The 22529-nt window shown below is 42.2% G+C and overlaps 1 protein-coding gene across 3 annotated transcripts in view; it reads left to right on the top strand.

The window, feature by feature from the left end:
• Positions 1-13785, top strand: part of AP3M1 (adaptor related protein complex 3 subunit mu 1) — a 40102-nt gene extending 26317 nt beyond the window's left edge. Inside the window, exons 3-9 of one of the 3 annotated variants that reach the window (XR_010589189.1) lie at positions 76-247; positions 1954-2091; positions 5016-5101; positions 5751-5884; positions 7087-7817; positions 9886-10030; positions 12739-13785. Coding sequence is in view for 2 of the 3 variants with exons in the window: in XM_005278744.5 (XP_005278801.1) it covers positions 76-247; positions 1954-2091; positions 5016-5101; positions 5751-5884; positions 7087-7294; positions 9886-10030; positions 12739-12839 (984 nt within the window). In the remaining variant the exon portion in view is untranslated. The remainder of the gene's footprint in view (positions 1-75; positions 248-1953; positions 2092-5015; positions 5102-5750; positions 5885-7086; positions 7818-9885; positions 10031-12738) is intronic. The other 2 variants (XM_005278744.5, XM_005278745.5) reach the window with 2 other exon arrangements.
• The last annotated feature ends 8744 nt before the right edge of the window (positions 13786-22529 follow it).

The following is a 22529-nucleotide window of genomic DNA, read 5'->3' as shown; positions in this document are numbered from 1 at the left end:
ATAAGCAAAATAAAATTTAAAGTGTTTTTAATATGAATAAAAATCCTTTCCCTTTGTAATCTCTGATTTGTTTAGGATTATTTTGGAGAGTGCTCTGAGACTGCAATTAAGGACAATGTGGTTATTGTGTATGAGCTTCTAGAAGAAATGTTAGACAATGGCTTTCCATTGGCGACGGAATCCAATATCTTAAAAGAGTTGATTAAACCTCCCACAATTCTGCGCTCTGTTGTCAATTCCATCACAGGTATGATTAAAAGAGATAACTAGCTTTGAAGTTTTTTAAATAAAATGAATTAACTACTCTCTGGGAAGATCAGTGATTCAGTCAAGCTGGAAGGGCATATCGAGTGGGGTCCCACAGGGATTGGTCCTGGGTTCAGTTCTGTTCAATATCTTGATCAGTGATTTAGATAATGATATAGAAAGTATACTTATACTTTGTGGATGATATCAAGATGGGAGGGGTTGCAGGTGTTTTGGAGGATGGGATTAAAATTCAAAATGATCTGGACAAAAACAGGAGAAATGGTCTGAAGTAAACAGGATGAAATTCAATAAGGACAAATGCCAAGTACTTCACTTGGGAAGGAACAATCAGTTACACACACACACAAAATGAGAAATGACTACCTAGGAGGAAGTACTCTGGAAAGCAATCTGGGGATCAGAGTGGATCACAGGGTAATTGAGTCAATACCGTTGCCACTGTTGCAAAAAAAGCAAACATCATTCTGGGATGTGGTAAGCAAGACATGAGAAGTAATTCTTCTGCTCTGCTCCATACTGATTAGGCCTTAACTGGAGTATTGTTGCCTAGTTCTGGGTGCCACATTTTAGGAAAGATGTGGACAAATTTGAAAGTCCAGAGAAGAGCAACAAAAATGATTAAAGGTCTAGAAAACATGACCAATGAGGAAAGATTGAATAAACTGGGTTTAGTCTGGAGAAGGGAAGACTGAGAATGGACATAATAGTTTAAGTACATAAAAGATTGTTACAAGGAGGAGGGTGAAAAATTGTTCTCATTTAACTTCTGAGGATAGGACAAGAAGCAATGGATTTAAATTATAGCAAGGGGGGTTTTGGTTGGACTTTAGGAAAAACTTCCTAACTGTCAGGGTAGTTAAGCACTGGAACAAATTACCTAGGGAGGTTGTAGAATCTCAGGCCTGGTCTACACTGGGGGGGATCGATCTAAGTTACGCAACTTCAGCTACGTGAATAACGTAGCTGAAGTCGACGTACTTACACCTACTCACCGTTGTGTCTTCACTGCGGTGAGTCGACTGCTGTCGCTCCTCCGTCAACTCTGCCTGCGTCTCTCACGGTGGTGGAGTACAGGAGTTGACGGGAGAGCACTCGGGTCGATTTATCACATCTAAACTAGACGCAATAAATGGACCCCTGCTGGATCGATCGCTGCCTGCTGATCCGGCGGGTAGTGTTGACATACCCTCAGTGATTGGAGGTTTTTAAGAACTGGTTAGACAAACACCTGTCCGGAATGGTCTAGTTATTCTGCCTTGAGTGCAGGGGACTGGACTAGATGACCTCTCGATGTCCCTTACAGTCCTACACATCTGTTATTCTATATTTCATGTTTGAGGTTAAGAACCATTTTTTCTATCCAAATATTGACTACGGGAAGATAAAATATTTAAATGTGCCTTAAGCGACCTGGGCTCCTAAATCACTAATGCTGCATTATTAGCACCCTAAAAGCTCCTGCTGACTCAGGTCAAATATGTAGAGGTGCAAAGAATGTGGAGTAGAACACTGTCAGAAAGGACTCTTTCAGAAAACGTGACCCTGGATAATCCAATTAAGGAAATCCTGGTGTTTATAATTTGTGGTTCCTGGGTTCATCTTATTTTGATGCATAACTGTGGGATCTGGAACAAACCTCTTCTAATGGGTTGTTTGTTTGTGTTTGAATTGTTTGTTTCCCAGGCAGTAGCAATATGGGCGAAACACTTCCCACTGGACAGCTGTCCAACATTCCTTGGCGCAGAGCAGTGGTAAAGTACACAAACAACGAAGCCTATTTTGATGTAATTGAAGAAATAGATGCAATTATAGACAAATCAGGTAAGGTGTCATGTCAACGTAGATTTGCTTTTCAAAGGACGTTTCAACATTCTATTTAGCTAGTGCTGTTTAGCAAGAATTCAAGCAGTCTAACTGGCTGCCTCTGTACATAACATTTGAAATACCATGCACAAATGTATTTATTTCATCTCATAATAGCAATATGGCCTGGGCCACTTACTCAACAAGCTTTTGATTTCAAGAAGTACTCTGCATCTAGATAATTATGGCTTATCTATTGGTACCTTCTTACAGTTACTAAAAGAAACATATTTCTTGAAGGCCAAAGCTTTAAGCTGGTCTGTTATCTTTATGTCCACTGTTGTTTTATGCTAACAACTCATCCTTATGTTCAAGGCTCCTCACTGTATGATCAGGACAAAAGTTGTCACTTGCCACCTCTCCAGCTTCCCCATTATCTGCCTCTGTGTAACATTGAGAGAATGCTCTTTTCCAACTAGCCAGCCAGTATGAATGCTGAAAATTAAAATCCCTTAGGGGGAGTATAGGACAGTCAGAATACCTTGATAGATAACATGGATTGCACCTAACTTGCTTAATACCATCCAAAAAATGTCCTAGGTCTACCCAGTCAGTAATGGTATCACAAAATTGCCATCTGTGTTTCCATTATGGCTCCCTCTTCCAGAAAAGTCTGAGGCTATTTGAATCCAATGTCGATGCACTAGTTTCAGAGGGGTAGCCATGTTAGTCTGAATCTGTAAAAAGCAACAGAGGGTCCTGTGGCACCTTTAAGACTAACAGAAGTACTGGGAGCATAAGCTTTCCTGGGGTAAGAACCTCACTTCTTCAGATGCAAGTCTTGCATCTGAAGAAGTGAGGTTCTTACCCCAGGAAAGCTTATGCTCCCAATACTTCTGTTAGTCTTAAAGGTGCCACAGGACCCTCTGTTGCTTGTTGCACTAGTTGTGAGCAGTTCATATTCCCCCCCCTAAGATTATTATTTGACTTCAGTTCCTCAAAGGTCTCACTTCCTTTCTTGAGAGACTCATAGGACGTTGCCTCATTTTACACACACACTCTCAAATCATGTCTATTTGAAATGGTCTCTCTCCCCCTTTAGGCACGTCACTAAAGTAAATATTAGCCTACAGTTTCCTCTCTTCTGGCCCATTTCAAAATGAGTGAACAATAGCTTCTGCATGTTGTGTGGTTTTTTTTTTTTTTCTTCCCTCCAATTAATTGTTCTGTTGTATGGCTACATAAGCCCAGAATTCAATTAAAGACCCAAGACCTTTTTGTTCTCTTGGGGCATTTAAGGCAGCAGTTGCTTGTTAGATAAGAAATCTCATGGTGTTGCCTTGTCTGTCAAGATATGACAGATGTAAGAGACTTATTTCACTAAACAATGAGAATAACCCACAACATTGCAATCTATGAAAGCCAAGGATAATCCAGGCAAGTGTTTCCTGACAAGAGTTGATCACCTGTGTGTATCACATGGTTTTTGTTTTTCTTCAGCCTCCATATACAACACTGCACAACTTATTAGGAGTAGAATGGTGTGGGGAGGAGCTTTCATGTGTGACATTACCCAGGGTACAATTTGGACTGTTGAACAGCTGATCCTATCAATTCTCCAGCCTCTGGTGCTTTTTACAGTGCTTCGCTATGAGAGCTACCACTCCTGGTCTCCTCACACACAGCTTCCAGCCAGTAAATCACTCCCAGCTATACTGTCTGAGTGCTACAGCCAGCAATTCTTGAATTACCAGCTAATTCCCAGTCCCAGACTTTGCCCAGAAACGTGCATCTTATACTGCCCAGCCCTCTCCTGGACAATACAAGCTCATCTAAAGATCATCATTTTATTTTAGAAAATGATGTGCACAAATCCTGTTATCCGAAATGGAGTTTCCCAAGCACTTCAATCCAAACACACTAGTTTAGATAAAACAAGTTTATTAGCTACAGAAAGATAGATTTTAAGTGATTACACGTAATGAAGCATACAGGTCAGAATTGGTTACAAAAAAATAAAAAGTAAGAACACAATTGATATCTAAGCAAGCTAAGTGAATTCAAAGCAAAAGGTCTCTCTCGCACGTTCTATCAGTCTTACTGGCAGAATTTCTTTCAGACAGGATTCTTCCCTCAATCCAAAGCTGTTTTTGTTCCTCAGGTAGTGATTTTGCCATGGATAGAAAGAAAGAAAGAAAGAAATGATTTGGAGCGTCTGTTCCCCATTCTTTATACTCTTTCCTTTTCTGTGAGAATCGTCTCCAGCTAGAGTTCAGGAGACAGTCTATGGGGACAGGAACCTCCAGCTGTTTCTTTGCCAAGATGTTAATTTCTCACTCACACCCTTTTTCCTGCCAAAAAATGGCCAATTAACCAGGTGATGGTCTATTTGATTTTGTTGATACCTGACTGAGGCATCAGTTTGCCTTTTGTCACCGAGGAACTGGTTTGTGACTGCTGAGTAATATCATAAAAAATCTTAACTTTACATACAATGTTGCCACACATTTTACCAGGACAATTATGATGATCAGCAAATTGAATTTTCAAATGATACCTCACAAGACATGTTCCGTACAGAATTTATCATAGTCTTGTAAAAGAGTGTCACAATATTCTCAAAACATATTGGCCACTGCTAGGGACAAGATGCCTGTTTAGACACAGCAATGTTCAATGTGGCAAATCATATGTGATTAAGCAATAATCAACTGGGATGGGACCTGAACAATTGTTTGCTGCAGCTGATCTACCTCAGCAAGCCTTCTGTGATATATGTAACAAGAAGGATACTTTTCTGTTTGCATAGCTGGGTGCTAAACATACTGATATCTGCACCCTTGTATATGATGCATTTATGTCCTCTTTACTGCATCTCCTATTATATTTGGTAAGCTATCCACAGTATACTAAATCATATGTCTCTCTCACTACTTTTCCAGGTTCCACAGTCTTTGCAGAAATTCAAGGTGTCATTGATTCCTGCATTAAGTTGTCAGGAATGCCTGATCTTTCTCTTTCATTCATGGTAAACCTAGCAATGCAATCAGCCATCTAACTGTAACTGTTTGTATTGTATTTCTAGCAGAGTTATGCAAAAAAGATTGAAATGTTGCCTTCAGTCCATAGTGTACAGAGAGAAGACTCCAGCTGCTTCATGACTGAGCAGAATGCTCTTATGTAGTCTTCAGCCACGTTATCCATTTTGAATAGTGCATGAAACTTTGCATTACTGTCACTGCTAGCCACATTGTTCAATAATTAGTAATGGGGATGTAGAGCCTTTTGTCCCTAGGTCAGCAGTAACTGACAGCTGCCATTATCTGATTGATTGTGGTTCAGAGTCCTAACAATAGGTGGTCACATCAAAACCAGCTCTCTCAGTTGGCTTCTTTGTTGGCAGCCTCAGCACAGAGGGCAAAGGAGTGAATGTGCCTGGAGATTAAATTGGCTTCTCTCACTTAAAGCCAATCCCTACAAGTCACAGCTTAGGCACCTTGAGGGGGAACTGGCATTTCTACTGTCAGGCTGTACCTGGTCCGATGATCAGGACTGTCAATCTAGCACTTCTCTGCAGCAGCAAAGCTAGACTGCAGGGGGTGAGGAAGGAATAAACCAACTGATATCAAACCTTCACCAGATGTGGGAGAAGCTTACATCTGTCTCACTTCCTGTAGAACCCGAGGCTTCTGGATGACGTCAGTTTCCATCCCTGTATTCGGTTCAAGCGTTGGGAGTCTGAAAGAGTGCTCTCATTTATTCCTCCAGATGGCAACTTCAGACTGATATCCTACCGTGTGAGCTCCCAAAAGTAAGTTTGTGTTAGCTACCCAGTCTTCACTTGGGACTTGTCCGCACAGTGCGTTAGCCCAAGCGAGAGGGGAGCAAATTCTAGTGTGGACTAGGATGTTGGCCACTAAATTGCCTGTGAAGACCCTGCTGGCATGCACTAAAAGTTTCAAACAGGATTAAGTAATGTGCCCTAGGGAACTTTTATTACACACCAGCTGACGCCATATGGGCCATTTAGAGCGCACCATGGTTGTGCACACTGGACTGTACAACCCACTCATGTGGGCTAATGCACCCTGTAAACAAGCCTTGGAATAATCTCATGAACATCTCAATTTGCTCTGACTCATGATTTAATGACGAATTCTCATTATTGCTAAATGCATGTTCATGGGTAGCTGTCTGAGATTTATTTAATCTGATGCTCTGTCAGTTTTTCTAACATAAAACCGTGCTTGGCAGAGATGCTGATATCATCTCAGCTGTGATTGTTCAACTGGGCAGATCACTAGCTTGTAACGGAACATTTAACTCCTGATGTTTCCATTGCTAGAAGCTGCTCTGTAATTAAGATGCTATCTCTCTGTAGTACATTGATCTTCACTGGCTTTAAAAAACCTCCACTAAACTGCAATTATCTTCAAGCTTAGTTTCATTTTAATGACAGGTTTCAGAGTAGCAGCCGTGTTAGTCTGTATCCGCAAAAAGAACAGGAGTACTTGTGGCACCTTAGAGACTAACAAATTTATTAGAGCATAAGCTTTCGTGGACTACAGCCCACAGTACTCATATGCATCCGAAGAAGTGGGCTGTAGCCCACGAAAGCTTATGCTCTAATAAATTTGTTAGTCTCTAAGGTGCCACAAGTACTCCTGTTCTTCTTTTTTCATTTTAATGTAAGCAAAAGTGAGAATGTGTCCAGTCAGAGTGTTTGTAAGTACCTTTTTGTATTAATCGTTGTTATAAAACTGTTGACCACCAATAGAACTTGCTATTGCATTACAAACTACTAACTTAAGGACTTTGATTTTTTTTCCCCCTGTTTGGATCTTTTTTTAGGAGAGTATTACTTTCTACTTTCAAGAGAAATTAGTTTTGATTTATCCTGCCAACACCATGATGGATATAAGACTCCTTTGCAAACTGTACTTTTATTTCCCCTAATTTATCTGAAGTAGTCTTTTCTGCTAAGTGCATTTAATTCCCAGTTTCTGTCTTCAGCTTGGTAGCAATTCCTGTGTATGTGAAACACATAATCAGTTTTAAGGAGAACAGCTCTTCAGGGAGATTCGATGTTACAATTGGACCTAAACAGAATATGGGGAAGACAGTGGAAGGAGTCATTGTGACGGTTCATATGCCAAAAGCTGTACTAAACATGAACCTTACTTCCACACAAGGCAGCTATACATTTGATCCCGTCCTTAAAGTAAGTCTTGAGCTGTTTATTTCTGTCTTTAAATTCAATGCAGACAAAATTAAAGAAATCAAGAGAAAGCTTCATACTCTAGAGCAGAGGTTCTCAAACTGGTCTGCAGACCACCAGTGGTCCACAAGCTCCATTCAGGTGGTCCACAGATAGTTCCCTCTAAGGTGTGCGCCTGGGTGGCCGCACATGAGACTGTGAAGGGCTACCCACCTAATTAGTGGAGCTGCTCAGGCGTGGCTCCACTAATTAGGTGCCTGGACCCTGGAGAAGGTGAGGTGGTGGCCTTGGGGGGGGAATAGGAGGTAGGTGGGAGAGGGCAGAGGGGTAAGAAGAGGGGGTGGAGGGAATTTGGGACATGCAGGGCTGCAGTGGCCAGAGAAAGAGGCAACTTTCCCCAGCTCCAGCACTGCAGCTGCCAGGAAGAAATGGTCATCCTTCCCAGCCTTAGCTCTCTAGTGGGGGAGAGACCCCCTCCTTCCCAGCCCCAGCAGCGGAGAGAGGGCACATCCATTGCAATAGAAAGGTAAGACTACTGATATCAAAATGTGAGTTGTGTGCTTTTATTTGTAGGACAAAAAAAGTTAATTAAGGTTTTTTTTATATATATAGCGCTTTTATCCAAAGCGCTTTACAATAGTTAGCTAATGGTACAAACAACATTTGGAAAGATCATTAAGTGGTCCGCCGAGACCCTCAGCAATTTTCAAGTGGTCCATGGAAAAAAAAAGTTTGAGAACCACTGCTCTTGAGTGCTTTGCGTACCAGAGCAAAAATCTAAACTTAACCATTCAGTATAGTTTGACAATCTAAAAAACTGCTGGTTTTATCTTTTTTTTTTTTTTTTTTTTTTTTTTTCTTTTTTTTTCCTGGTCAATTTTACAGGGCCACAGTCATCTTTGAAACAACATTTTGTACCTGTGTTGTTAACATAACCCTAAAAGGGACTACAGAAACACACACTTTGTTTAATGCATGTCAGCACTTTGTGTCAGTTTCATTTATGGTGCATGCCCTTCCCCTAAGCTCTGTGAGAAGACATTTACTTGTAACTGCTGCAGCAGAACTTTAAACTCAGACAGCAAGTAGCAGGCTGGTATAAGCTGCAACAGGCAAAATAGCCAGCAAGTAGCAGAATAGGGAGTGGATTTGGGTATGTTTGCTATTGCTCTCACACCACCCAAAAAATCATTGTAAACAAACAGGGAGTGGAATGGAAAACAGTTGACCTATAATTTTGCTTCTCTGAATATGTCATTCCAACGTAATTCTAACTCATGCCTCTTGCATATGGGAGTTGACACCCAGAACTCTTAAAGTTTTCTTTGAACCTTAAGAGCAATTTTAGCAGGATGGGATTTGGGCCAAGTCCCACTACTGTATGTTTCCTGTCACGTTGAGGTTGCTGCTGCCCCAGGAAGTTGCCAGTGAGCTCTTCATTTGAGCACGAAGCAACAGTTCCTCAAAGAAATAGACTGATTCAATAATTTATTTTCATTTTTAAATCAAAAAGCAAACCGAGCCCAAGGCAGACAAACCTACCAGAACTTTGCCCCAGGTGAGAGGGAAGGTGGGCAAAGGAGCAAATAGCCCCAAAACCCAAATAAAACCTACCTACACATCCAGCTTCTGGTTCTTCTTCAGTTGGTAAAATCATGCAAATGATCAGTGTCTTTCTACCCTCATTCAGGAAAACTCATTTGGGAAGAGGCAAAATAAAAAGTAGGAAAGAACATACAAAATCTTGCTGTCTCCCCCCACTTAATGTAGTGAGGGCGCTCCCCCCCCCAGTGTAACTCCTTGTGTATTAGTACAGAGATGTGTGAAATTGTGTCCCAACGACTGTGTATGGCTTGGAACCAAAACTCGATTTACCTTAATCATTAGTCTGCTGGACTTTACCTCGCCTGTCATGCACCACAGGGTACTTGATGTGCCCCGGTAGAACCAGGCAAGCACACATTGTGTCCATTCCTACCTCCTGTTGAGTTCAATGTATGATCAGGCTACAGTTGCAAAACCCTGTTCCTACAGTTCTGCTGACTTGCATCTGATGCCTTTTGCCAGCATGGTTTGTCCTGTTAATTTTGGTACATTAAAAGCTTTAATGGAACAGAGAGAAGGGCCAAATGGGAGCTTTTGTACCAATCTTTCCTACTAAAAAAGTAACTGTCACCTGAAACAATTGAACCTTTTAAAGCCCCAGTGATGCAGATGGTCTTCTAACTGCAAATCCCTCCTCTTCCATCTCTCTGCTCCTCTTCCTTCTCTCCACCCCTCCCCCCCAACTCTCTCCTACCCAGCTACCTGCTAGCTTTATTCTGCTTCCCCTCCTCACTCATGTCCTGTTGACTTACCTGAGTTATTTATCAAGAACCATTGCTAAGGAAACGGGTCCCATTAAGGTCATTGCTCTTATCTGGCAGCAGGAAGGCAGGTTCGCTTTGGATTTAATCCAGGCAAGGTTCCTGACCAGACCTGGTGTCTAGCTGCCAGAACTTTTCTACAGACTAGCTGCCCTGCCCAACCCACAAACTAGCAGCTGGATATTAACTTGACAAAATATTTCCTAAAATCCACTTTTTTTTTTTTAGGTGTTAACTTGGGACATTGGCAAAATTACCCCTCAAAAGCTACCAAATCTTAAGGGCATAGTGAATCTACAATCTGGAGCCCCCAAGCCAGAGGAGAATCCCAGCCTAAACGTTCAGTTTAAGATACAACAACTAGCTATTTCAGGTGAGATGGCTGCATTAACCAGAACTAATACGGTTGGAGGAGGTAGGGGAATTGTAGGAATAGGGGTCTCCTAACATTGAATTGGACCTAGGGACTCTGTAGAACATAGAGCAGAGTTCATTTCAAACAGGTTAAGTTACCTTGAAACACTAACAGTTTCATCTTGCAAGTAGAAGATTGTGAAATCTTGATGATTTGGATCATTTCTCATGGCCTTTCCAGGGCAAAATAATGGGTATTTCACAGGCTTCTGCCTGGAACATGCATGAACTTATCTGGTGTAGGGCAAGGAAGAGGTTTAGTGTGTGTGTGGGGGGGGGGGGGGAGAGATTTCCCCCACACGCAGTATGGCTTTCCTTAATTCTTCGACTTCTGTGGGCCTAGCACAGGAAAAACCCATCCTGATTACCAGTGACAATTTTATTTTGGGAAATTTTTTCTCCTCCTAACTCGGAAAGCTCTTAACAGCCTAACTCCTCTAGTTTCAGAGCATGAAATCAAACCTGAAGGTTAGTGTTAATGCAACCATGGACTTGAGAAATTAAGCCTATAGGCCCCAGTCCTGCAAACAGACACAATCTATGTGAATACCATTGAAACCAATTGGATTTGTGTAAAGTCACTCACATAAGCAGGGCCTTAAACCTCAACTCAGGCACCTTCTACGTATTTGATTATACACTTGCAGAAAATATTGCTTAGAACCTAATCAGGTGGGAGCGAGGATCAGTGAGGGCAATGGATTAGTGAGGCAGAAGACAGTGTTAATATAAACACCTTCTCACTGGGGAGGTTCCAGAATGCTGTGGTGATCAGGTGTGTGGCAAATGACCAAACCTGGCATCTCAGGCACAGCCTCTGGAGCTGCAGTGCAGGTGAGGAGGCCACTCACCTACTGAAACACTGTTCAACTTGCGCTGGCCTATCCAGAGGAGTTTCTAGATTCCACATTGCTGACCCCGAAGCTTATTGAATGGCTGAAATTTGTGTTGCCAACCGAAGCCCTTTTGAAACACACCAGTGTTCCCTCTCTATAAAGAGCTTTTTTTCCATCTCTTGTACCTGTGCTAACATGCATTTGCTAATGATAGCATGCTGTATAGTGCTTACGCAAATAACTAGAGACTTGAACAAATCAGAATTAATGGCCTCAGTTCTAAGGGAAGACTTTCAAAAAGGTGTGATTAACTTCAGCTAGCAGACAAAGGCATAGGAAGAACCAGTTGGAATACAATAACTCCTCACTTAGTCATCCCAGTTAACATTGTTATGTGCTGATCAATTAGGGAACATGCTCGTTTAAAGTTGTGCAATGCCCCGTTATAACGTTGTTTGCCAGCCGCCTGCTTTGTCCACTGCTTGCAGAAAGAGCAGCCCATTGGAACTAGCTGGTGGGGGCTTGGAACCAGGGTGGACCGGCAGCCCCGTATCAGCTCCCTGCTCCCAGAAGTTCCCTGTGCAGCAGCCGCCCAGCAGGCTACCAATTGCCGGCAGTTCAGCTGTCCCTCCCCCCACTGCCATGTGCTGCTCCTGTCCTCTGCCTTGAAACTGCTCCCAGGAGCCTCCTGCTTGCTGTGCATGGGAGTGGGTAAGAGGGGGGGCTATTGTCAGGGTGTCCCCCTCCCCTTGCTCCTGCCCCCCACTTACCCCTTCTCCATATAGAGCAGGGTGGGGACATGACAGGGCTCAGGATGGAGAGAGCTTGCTGGCCACAGCTACTGTCTCAACTTCCTGAGCTTTTTAAAGGCAATGTACTTAGAGTGGTGTCTGCATACTAAAGGGGCAATGCACATCTGTCTCCTCTCCCTCCATTTGTGCTGCCTTGTAGAGTGTGAGTCTACACTAACAACAATGCGTTAACCCTTGAGGGCTCAGCCTAATGCTAGTTCATTGTTTAGCAGTAAGACATTCCCCGGGAAATATCCCACCCTCTGACTTCACCACCTCAACCAAGCTTCACAATCATCATTGCTGTGTACAGTATTAAATTGTTTGTTTAAAACTTTTTTATATATATAATATATATTACATCGTTTGGCTGGTGGGGGAAAAGAAATCCCTGGAACTGAACCTAACCCCCTCCTCCCCCCATTTACATTAATTCTTATGGGGAAATTGGATTCGCTTAACATCATTTCACTTAGTCACATTTTCCAGGAACGTAACTACAACGTTAAGCGAGGAGTTACTGTACCCAGATTGGAAATGAGTGCAAACTTATAACCGTGAAGATAACTAACTAGTGGTGGAGTTGACCAGGGCTGCAGTAGTTTTCCATTGTTTAAAGCAAGAGTGGATGTCTTTGTAAAAGCTCTGCTCTAGTCCAATTGCCTATTTGGCTTAGAGTGGGAATTATGTGTAGCTATTGTACGGCATCTGCTATGCAGCAGGTCAGAATGGATCAGTGGTTCTTACCCTTCTGTGTACCAGGATCTCTCTCTCACTTAGCAATATAGGAGAGATGGGGTGGCCACACTGCCAGGTTAAGGACCCCTAGACTAGAGGATTACAGTCATCCCTTCTGGCATAAAAATCAGATGAGAAAGGGAGGGTAGAAGAGAAACCAATTCAACCTGAACAGTAGTGCTTGCTAGGTGGAAGAACTAAACTCCTCTGCACAGGGCATTTCCAAAGCAGATTATCCAGACTTCAAGGGGAGGGGCGTGTGAAAATGTAAACTCTTGTTCTTCATGTTCCCCTTTGTGTAGGATTGAAAGTAAATCGCCTTGACATGTTTGGAGAGAAATACAAGCCTTTTAAAGGTGTCAAGTACATCACAAAAGCAGGAAAATTCCAAGTCCGGACATGAGAAGATGCTCTATTTCCCAGAGCAAGTAGTACTATTTTTTTCCTTCAGATTTGGAAATTGTGACCGCTTAGTGACGTATGTTGCTATTAGGTGCCAATTGAGTAATTATGCACACTAATTTAATTTGGGATCAAAGCATTTCTATTCACAGCAGCTATTCAAATGAAAGTATAGTCTGTTTTTTCATAAACGTGGCTTTAAACTAGGTTGATTTTTTTTCTAACTTTCAATAAATTCTTTTGAACAAGGATTGTTTGAGGATTGGGTGGTTCGCAGAATGCCACTAACACACTGCCAAATAAGATACCAAAGCCAGGCTTGCAGGTGGTGAAGCACACTGGCAAAGGCCAGGCAACCCAGCAGGACCCTCTTGTGATGGCAGGCCTTACTGCTGCAGGGTGAGAGAATACTACACTTTCTCAGAGCCTGCCACAAGTTACCATTTCACGGTGCAGCATGATATCACTTCAGAACGAGAATGGGTAGGCCTCCAGGTGAGCATGGGACATGTCCAATTTGTCGCTTGCCTTGAGAGCCTTTCTGATGAACAGAAAAAGCTTTTGCTCCTGTTTACAAGATACTGCCTTAGGAAGTGTTTGCCTTACTCAGCTTTCATTTGTGCCACCAACAGATGGAGCTGATAAAATAACTTTCTGCATCCAAACTTGGGAGTGATTGTTGCTTCAATATTCCACTTTCTTTCCACTTCTCACCTTACTTTGTATTTTTTTACAAATACAGTTGCAGAGAGGAAGATCTATTTTTATGTAAAGCCTCAGCTTTGATTTAGAGGTACTTCCTCTTTGAAGCAAATGCCACCAGACGTGTGTGCCATGTGTACATTGGAGTGTAGCTTTTAGGTAGCACAGTAGAAAATGTAAAATGTACTTAAAGGTTATATGCTTTATTGTAATTAATTAAAATAAAAGGGAACTCTGCTGCAAATCTCTGCTTGTAAAATGTGTGTTTTTTGCTTATGACCAGCATCTCTAATGCTCTGGCAAATAGCACATGAAGCTTTTGTTATACAAACAAAGCAACCACCAGTTACTGCTACCCTTACCACCTTGCTCACACCTCCAGTGATAAGGAATAAGTACCACCACCTAACAGGACATGGAGGTGATGAGCCAGTCACGTCATTTAGCTTTGCTGCTTAAAAAATACTGAAATGTATAACTGTCAATCACCTTCCTAACGCTAACCACTGGGTCTTTTCTAAAGCTGAGAACAAAACAACTTATTAGGCACTGGCATTGTCCAAATGTGCCATAAAATAGACTGAGGTCCAACATTGTCTCATTTGTTAGGAGCAAGGAATCGGGACACTGCAGTTCATGTCCCTACTTTGCCATTGACTTTGCTCCCTGACTTGTGCCTATTTATCTGTAACAGGGGTAAATAGGTATTAAGATCTGACCTGAGAGGAAAAGATTAAGCAAAGGTCTGCAGCCAATACTTTCAAACCTGGATAGCAAAACTAGCTTTCTTAATTCTTAAGCACTTGAGAAACAACCAAAACAAAGCTTGAGTGAGAATCTCCAGTTTCCATTGACATTAGTGCAAGTTGTAGATTTTCAGACCAGCTGAACACCTGGCTAATTTTATTTAGGATGAAGCTTAACTTTTGGTATCTAGGCTTATATTTGGACCATTAATCATCTTCTAGGTACAACCAATGTTGAAATCAGCATTCTGAGGGAGACAGTAATAACTACCTTTCAACCAATGAAGAATTAAATATTAACATATGCATGTTCAATGAGAACAGGTGCTATCATTAATGATCTAGAGGATGGCGTGGACTGCACCCTCAGCAAGTTTGCAGATAACACTAAACTGGGAGGAGTGGTAGATACGCTGGAGGGTAGGGATAGGATACAGAGGGACCTAGACAAATTAGAGGATTGGGCCAAAAGAAATCTGAGGTTCAACCAGGACAATGCAGAGTCCTGCACTTAGGACGGAAGAATCCCATGCACTGCTATAGACTAGGGACAGATCAGCTAGGCAGCAGTTCTGCAGAAAAGGACCTAGGGATTACAGTGGACGAGAAGCTGGATATGAGTCAAGCATGCCCTTCTTGCTAAGGAGGCTAATGGCATTTTGGGCTGTATAAGTAGGGGGATTGCCAGCAGATTGAGGGACGTGCTCTCATCTGGAGTACTGTCCAGTTTTGGGCCCCACACTACAAGAAAGATGTGGAAAAATTCATAGATTCATCGACTCTAGGACTGGAAGGGACCTCGAGAGATCGAGTCCAGTCCCCTGCCCTCATGGCAGGACCAAATACTGTCTAGACAATCCCTGATAGATATCTATCTAACCTACTTTTAAATATCTCCAGAGATGGAGATTCCACAACCTCCCTAAGCAATTTATTCCAGTGTTTAACCACCCTGACAGTTAAGAACTTTTTCCTAATGTCCAACCTAAACCTCCCTTGCTGCAGTTTAAGCCAATTACTACTTGTTCTATCCTTAGAAGCTAAGATGAACAAGTTTTCTCCCACCTTCTTATGACACCCTTTTAGATACCTGAAAACTGCTATCATGTCCCCTGTCTTCTCTTTTCCAAACTAAACAAACCCAATTCTTTCAGCCTTCCTACATAGGTCTTGTTCTCTAGACCTTTAATCGTTCTTGTTGCTCTTCGCTGGACCCTCTCCAATTTCTCCACATCTTTCTTGAAATGCGGTGCCCAGAACTGGACACAATACTCCAGTTGAGGTCTAACCAGCGCAGAGTAGAGCGGAAGAATGACTTCTCGTGTCTTGCTCACAACACACCTGTTAATGCATCCCAGAATCATGTTTGCTTTTTTTTGCAAAGGCATCACATTGTTGACTTGTATTTAGCTTGTGGTCCACTATAACCCCTAGATCCCTTTCTGCCATACTCCTGCCTAGACAGTCTTCCCATTCTGTATGTATGAAACTGATTGTTCCTTCCTAAGTGAAGTACTTTGCATTTGTCTTTATTAAACTTCATCCTGTTTACCTCAGACCATTTGTCCAGATAATTTTGACCCTATCCTCCAAAGCAGTTGCAATCCCTCCCAGTTTGGTATCAGCTGCAAACTTAATAAGCATACTTTTATGCCAATATCTAAGTCGTTGATGAAGATATTGAACAGAGCTGGTCCTAAAAGTGACCCCTGCGGAATCCCACTCATTATACCTTTCCAGCAGGATTGGGAATCATTAATAACTACCCTCTGAGTACAGTTATCCAGCCAGTTATACACCCACCTTATAGTAGCCCCATCTAAGTTATATTTGCCTAGTTTATCAATAAGAATATCATGCGAGACTGTATCAAATGCCTTACTAAAGTCTTGAGGTCTTTAAACCACAGTTTGAGGACTTCAATAACTCAGACACAGGTTAGGGATTTTGTTACAGGAGTGGGTGGGTGAGATTCTGTGGCCTGCATTGTGCAGGAGGTCAAACTAGATCATAATGGTCCATTCTGACCTTAAGTCTATGAGTCTATACCACATCCACCGCTTCTCCCTTATCCACAAGACTCATCATCCTATCAAAGAAAGCTATCAGATTGGTTTGACATGATTTGTTCTTTACAAATCCATGCTGGCTATTCCTTATCACCTTCCAAGTGTTTGTGGATGATTTCCTTAATTACTTGCTCCATTATCTTCCCTGGCACAGAAGTTAAACTAACTGGTCTGTAGTTTCCTGCGTTGTTTTTATTTCCCTTTTTGTAGATGGGCACTATGTTTGCCCTTTTCCAGTCTTCTGGAATCTCTCCCATCTCCCATGATTTTCCAAAGATAATAGCTAGAGGCTCAGATATCTCCTTGAGTATTCTAGGATGCATTTCATCAGGCCCTGGTGACATGCAGGCATCTAACTTTTCTAAGAGATTTTTAACTTTTTTTAATCTTACCTTCTAAACCTACCCCCTTCCCATTAGCATTCACTAGGTTAGGCATTCGTTCAGACTTCTTGGTGAAGACCACAACAAAGAAATCATTAAGCATCTCTGCCATTTCCAAGTTTCCTGTTACTGTTTCTCCCTCCTCACTGAACAGTGGGCCTACCCTGTCTCTGGTCTTCCTCTTGCTTCTAATGTATTGATAAGTCTTCTTGTTTCCCTTTATTCCTGTAGCTAGTTGGAGCTCATTTTGTGCCTTTGCCTTTCTAATCTTGCCCATATTCCTGTGTTGTTTGCCTATATTCATCCTTTGTAATTTGTCCTAGCTTCCATTTTTTATATGACTCCTTTTTATTTTTTAGATCATGCAAGATCTCATGGTTAAGCCAAGGTGGTTTTTTGACACATTTTCCATATTTCCTACTCAGTGGAATAGCTTGCTTTTGGGCCCTTAAGTGTCCCTTTGAAAAACTGCCAACTCTCCTCAGTAGTTTTTCCTGTCAGTCTTGATTACCATGGGATCTTACCTATCAGCTCTCTGAGCTTACCAAAATCCACCTTCCTGAAATCCATTGTCTCTATTTTGCTGTACTCCCTTCTCTCCTTCCTTAGAATTGTGAACTCTGATTTCATGATCACTTTTACCCAAGCTACCTTCCACTTTCAAATTCTCAATGAGTTCCTCCCTATTTGTTAATCAAATCTAGAACAACTTCCCCCCAGTAGCTTTTTCAACCTTCTGAAATAAGAAGTCTGTAATGCAGTCCAAGAACTTATTGGATAGTCTGTGCCCTGCTGTGTTATTTTCCCAACATATCTGGATAGTTGAAGTCCCCCATCACCACCAGATCTTGGGCTTTGGATGATTTTGTTGTTTAAAAAAAGCCACATCCTCCTCTTCCACCTGGTTAGGTGGCCTATAGTAGACCCCTAGGATGACATCACCCTTGTTTTTTACCCCTTTTAGCCTAACCCAGAGACTCTCAACACTTCCGTCTCCTATGTTCATCTCCACCTCAGTCCAAGTGTGTGTATTTTTAATATACAAGGCAACACCCTCCTCCCTTTTCCCTGTCTATCCCTCTTGAGCAAGCTGTACCCATCCATACCAACATTCCAATCCTGTATTATCCCACCAAGTTTTAGTGATGCTAATAATGGCATAGTTTTATTTATTAGCACTTCCAGTTCTTCCTGCTTATTACCCATACTTCTCGCGTTTGCATATAGGCAATTGCAAAGAGTCCAGCACAGGCCAACAAAAATGATTAGGGGGCTGGAGCACATGACTGATGAGGAGGTACTGAGGGAAATGGGATTGTTTAGAAGAAAAGAAGGATGGGGGGATTTGATAGCTGCTTTCAACTACCTGAAAGGGGGTTCTAAAGAGGCTGGATCTAGACTGTTCTCAGTGGTACCACATGACAGAATGAGACCTTACTCCTTAAGTTGCAGTGGGGGAGGTTTAGGTTGGATATTCGGAAAAACTTTCACTAGGAGGGTGGTGAAGCACTGGAATGGGTTATCTAGAGAGGTGGTGGAATCTCCTTCCTTAGATTTTTAAGATCAGGTTTGACAAAGCCCTGGCTGGCATGATTTAGTTGGGGATTAGTCCTGCTTTGAGCAGGGGGTTGGATTAGGTGATCTCCTGCGGTTCCTTCCACCCCTAATCTTCTATGATTCTATGAACAGGGGAGTTATTCTGCTATATTATCAACTACCACCTCTTTTACTTTGAGCAATGAAAAACTTCAATTCAGCCCATAATTCCTAAGTCAGGTGTAATGAATAACAAGACTTTTCCCTTAAGGGCCAGTGGAAGTGTATAGTGATTTCCAAGTGCTCTAGAAAAAACAATTAAGAAATGTGCTGTAAATCTCTTATCTCGCAAGTACAAGCAATGGACATCTAGAGCTTGCACTTCAAAGCTATAGAACATTACAATCTTTGAGTATCAAATGTGACTGCTACCCTTAATTCCCCAATGAAAACTTGGTTTGCATGACTGTATCCAGTCCATCCACAGTGCAGGTTATACTAACATCCTACTGAGAGCTTTAAAGTTAAGAGATTTAACAAGCTTAAAAATAGGAGGGATATTAGTTACACCCAAGGCCTCCTATTTTCTGTGACAGGCCCTCCCCACCTCTCTCCATATCGCTCCAATGCAGCAGACTGGAAATGCTGCAGCATCTTCGTTTAAAACTGGTAGCTCCATGGAATTACAAATAAAAATTAATCCTATTAGCCATACTGGAGCTCATGTTTGATACTCCAGTGTTGTTAAAATTTCCTACGCTGCCAACAAAGCTACCCTAGAGAGTGTAGTTCAGTATCTTACACAAAGTCATGCAATGAGCCAGATCTGCTTTCCTCAACTGGAGTATAGGGTCTAGTTTCAAACACTGAACATAGTCAGCACTGTTATGAGAGTAAAGTCCTGATTTTAAAGGAAAAGGGTATGCAAAGCTCCTAAATCTGAAGGGATTGCTGTTCATGTTTTCTCCCACAAGAGTTCATTATCTAAAAAAATTCCAGTAGGAGTAATGTACACTATGCAATAGACTAATGAAAAATAGGAATGAGCTTTTTAATTACTGGGGTATTCAAGCCCCAAATTCTGACTTCACTTAAGTGAGAAGCTCAGCTTTCATTTTCAAAAAGTTCCTACCTCTCATTCTTGCAAAGAAAAAATGGAAGATGTAAAAGCAAAAGGTTCAGCCGGCAAAGGAGAATACAACTTCTTTACAATCATGACTCACGTTTTTTGAACAAAGTGAGGTCGGCAATGCTGAAATGACTCATGTCATGCTGTACCTAGAGCTGTCATCTGCCAAGCATCCACTCTTCTCCAGCACCCCATATGAACTGAAAGAGCCTGGTTCTTCTCTAACATTAGTAGCCCCCAGATCCTTTCCTGAACTGTCAAACGATATTTCTCCTTATGGAAGGCAGAGGTCTTATTTAAGAAGTACCACAGCTTTAGTGCATCTTAAGGACCTTTTGACAGCTTATTCCCAATTGCATAGAACATTTCATTTCTGAACTGCAGCAATTGCATAGATAGAACAGTATTAGATGTTTTGTATACTAAGGCCAGTGCTACGCTACAGACCTCTATTGGTATAACTACATCACTCAGGGCTGTGAAAAATACACACCCCGGAGCAACCTAGTTTTACCAACCTAACCCCCCAGTGTACACAGAGCTCCCTGGATGGGAGAGCTTCTCCTATTGACATAGCAACTGCCTCTCAGGGAGGTGGATTAACTATTCGAACAGCAGAAGCTCTCCCATCGCCATAGTAATGTCTTCACTGAAGCACTACAGCAGCACCGGTGCAGATGTGCTGCTGTACGTGAAGACAAGCCCTCAGTGTCTGGCTCCATTAATCACACTTAATTTTACTCTCCTTTTCCAAACACTGGTTTCTCTCAGACAGCCATGAGGAAGAGCCAGCAGCAGCAGCCCATTCTCTGCCTGCCAGGAGTAGCTCATGAGCATTAGTTTGGGAATGTGATTTAGATTAGATCTTCAGGGCACTTAACATGTTCTATTTTCTCTAAAGTACTTGGCCAAGTTACAGCCTGTGTGCTTCAATAGGTTGTGGATCCACAGAAAGGCCCTTATGGCATGTTGCTTTGCACACAGACCTTGTCTTTCCTCTAGCCTCTAAAAATATCACAATGGATGAACACTATACAAAATAAGCCTGTTTGATAGGCTTAATGTACAACAATATGTTGTAAGTACCAAATTGGCAGGTTTCCATCCCTTAAATTCCGGCTGACCTCCAGGCCTGTTGAAAATCTAGCTGCTGTCAATGCATTTTTGGTTTATTCAAAGCCATGTTTTTTTCCTCTTAAAGTTTACATGGACAACCAAACCGCTGACTGCCTCTAAAACAATGATCTACTTCAAACCTAGCTCTTAGCACTAAGTGAAAAGTGCTGCTATTTTAGTGGGTATTGTCACTATAGTGAGTCTAACACTCAGCTAGCACATTGCTCTTCACACATTCCTATTGGCTGGCTTTCTCAGTGAAGCCCACCCGAGCATTTCTCCAGCTGCAGCTACCAACCCACAGCAGAGGCTACAACAGTGGAGGTGGCAGGTAAACTTCTTGCATGTCTGATTTATTATGGGTACAGTATAAATAGTTGCTGCTGGACTTACTGTAGCAGACATATCTTACAAGTGGATCCAGCCTGGGGAGGTTTTACAGCCACATAAATAGGAAGAGAGCAAAGAAAGAAGAAGTGGGACCTCTGAAGTCTATTGCCGGAGAGGAGATTAAAGACAATCTAGGCATGGCGCAATATCTTAATGAATATTTTGCATCGGTGTTTAATGAGGCCAATGAAGGTATTAGGGATACTAGCACCACTATAGAGGGGCATTCAGGATGGGGGATTACCGTATCCGAGGTGGAAACAAAACTTGAACGCCTTAATGGGGCTAAGTCGGGAGGACCGGACGATCTACATCCGAGAATATTGAAGGAATTGGCGCGGGAAATAGCAGGCCCGTTAGCGATAATATTTAATGAATCTGTAAACTCGGGGGTGGTCCCGTTAGACTGGAGAATAGCTAACGTGGTTCCTATTTTCAAGAAAGGGAAAAAAAGTGATCCGGGTAACTACAGGCCTGTTAGTCTAACATCTGTAGTGTGCAAGGTGTTAGAGAAAATTCTGAAAGAGAAACTAGTTGAGGACCTGGAGGGTAGTGGCAATTGCGATAAATTACAACATGGTTTTACGAAGGGCAGATCGTGCCAAACGAATCTGATCTCCTTCTTTGAGAAAGTAACGGATTTATTAGATAAGGGAAATGCGGTGGACCTAATATACCTGGATTTCAGTAAAGCGTTTGATACTGTACCCCATGAGGAATTATTGGTTAAACTGAAAAACATGGGGATCGATATGAAAATCCAGAAGTGGATAAGGAATTGGTTACTGGGGAGAAAGCAGCGGGTTGTATTAAAGGGTGAACTGTCGGGTTGGAGGGAGGTTACTAGTGGAGTGCCTCAAGGTTCGGTTTTGGGACCCATTTTATTTAATCTATTTATAACTGACCTCGGAACCGATTGCAGGAGTGGGCTGATAAAATTTGCAGATGATACGAAGGTGGGAGGCGTTGTAAATTCGGAGGAGGACAGGGATATCCTGCAGGGAGACTTGAATGAGCTTGTGAATTGGAGTATCAGAAATAAGATGAAATTTAATAGTGAAAAGTGTAAGGTGATGCATTTGGGGATGACTAATAACAATTTTAGTTACAAGATGGGGACGCATTGGTTAGAAGTAACGGAAGAGGAGAAGGACCTAGGGGTTCTTGTAGACCGCAGGATGACTATGAGTCGACAATGTGACGTGGCGGTGAAAAAAGCCAATGCGGTCTTGGGATGCATTAGGCGAGGTATATCTAGTAGGGATAAGGAGGTCCTGCTTCCGTTGTACAAGGCGCTGGTGAGACCTCATTTGGAGTACTGTGTGCAGTTCTGGTCTCCCATGTTTAAAAAAGATGAACTCAAACTGGAACGGGTGCAGAGAAGGGCCACTAGGATGATCAGAGGAATGGAAAAGCTGTCGTACGAAAGGAGACTAGAGGACCTTGGGTTGTTTAGTCTGACAAAGCGAAGGCTGAGAGGGGATATGATTGCTATCTTTAAATATATTAGAGGGATTAATACAAGGGAGGGAGAAGAATTATTCCAGCTTAGTACTAACGTGGATACCAGAACGAATGGATACAAACTGGCCGTGGGGAAGTTCAGACTTGAAATTAGAC

The sequence above is a fragment of the Chrysemys picta genome, chromosome 7 (genome assembly GCF_011386835.1).
Source record: "Chrysemys picta bellii isolate R12L10 chromosome 7, ASM1138683v2, whole genome shotgun sequence".
Classification (NCBI taxonomy): domain Eukaryota; kingdom Metazoa; phylum Chordata; order Testudines; family Emydidae; genus Chrysemys; species Chrysemys picta.
The sequence above is the reverse complement of the archived record's forward strand: the minus strand, read 5'-3'. Positions and strand labels throughout refer to the sequence as shown.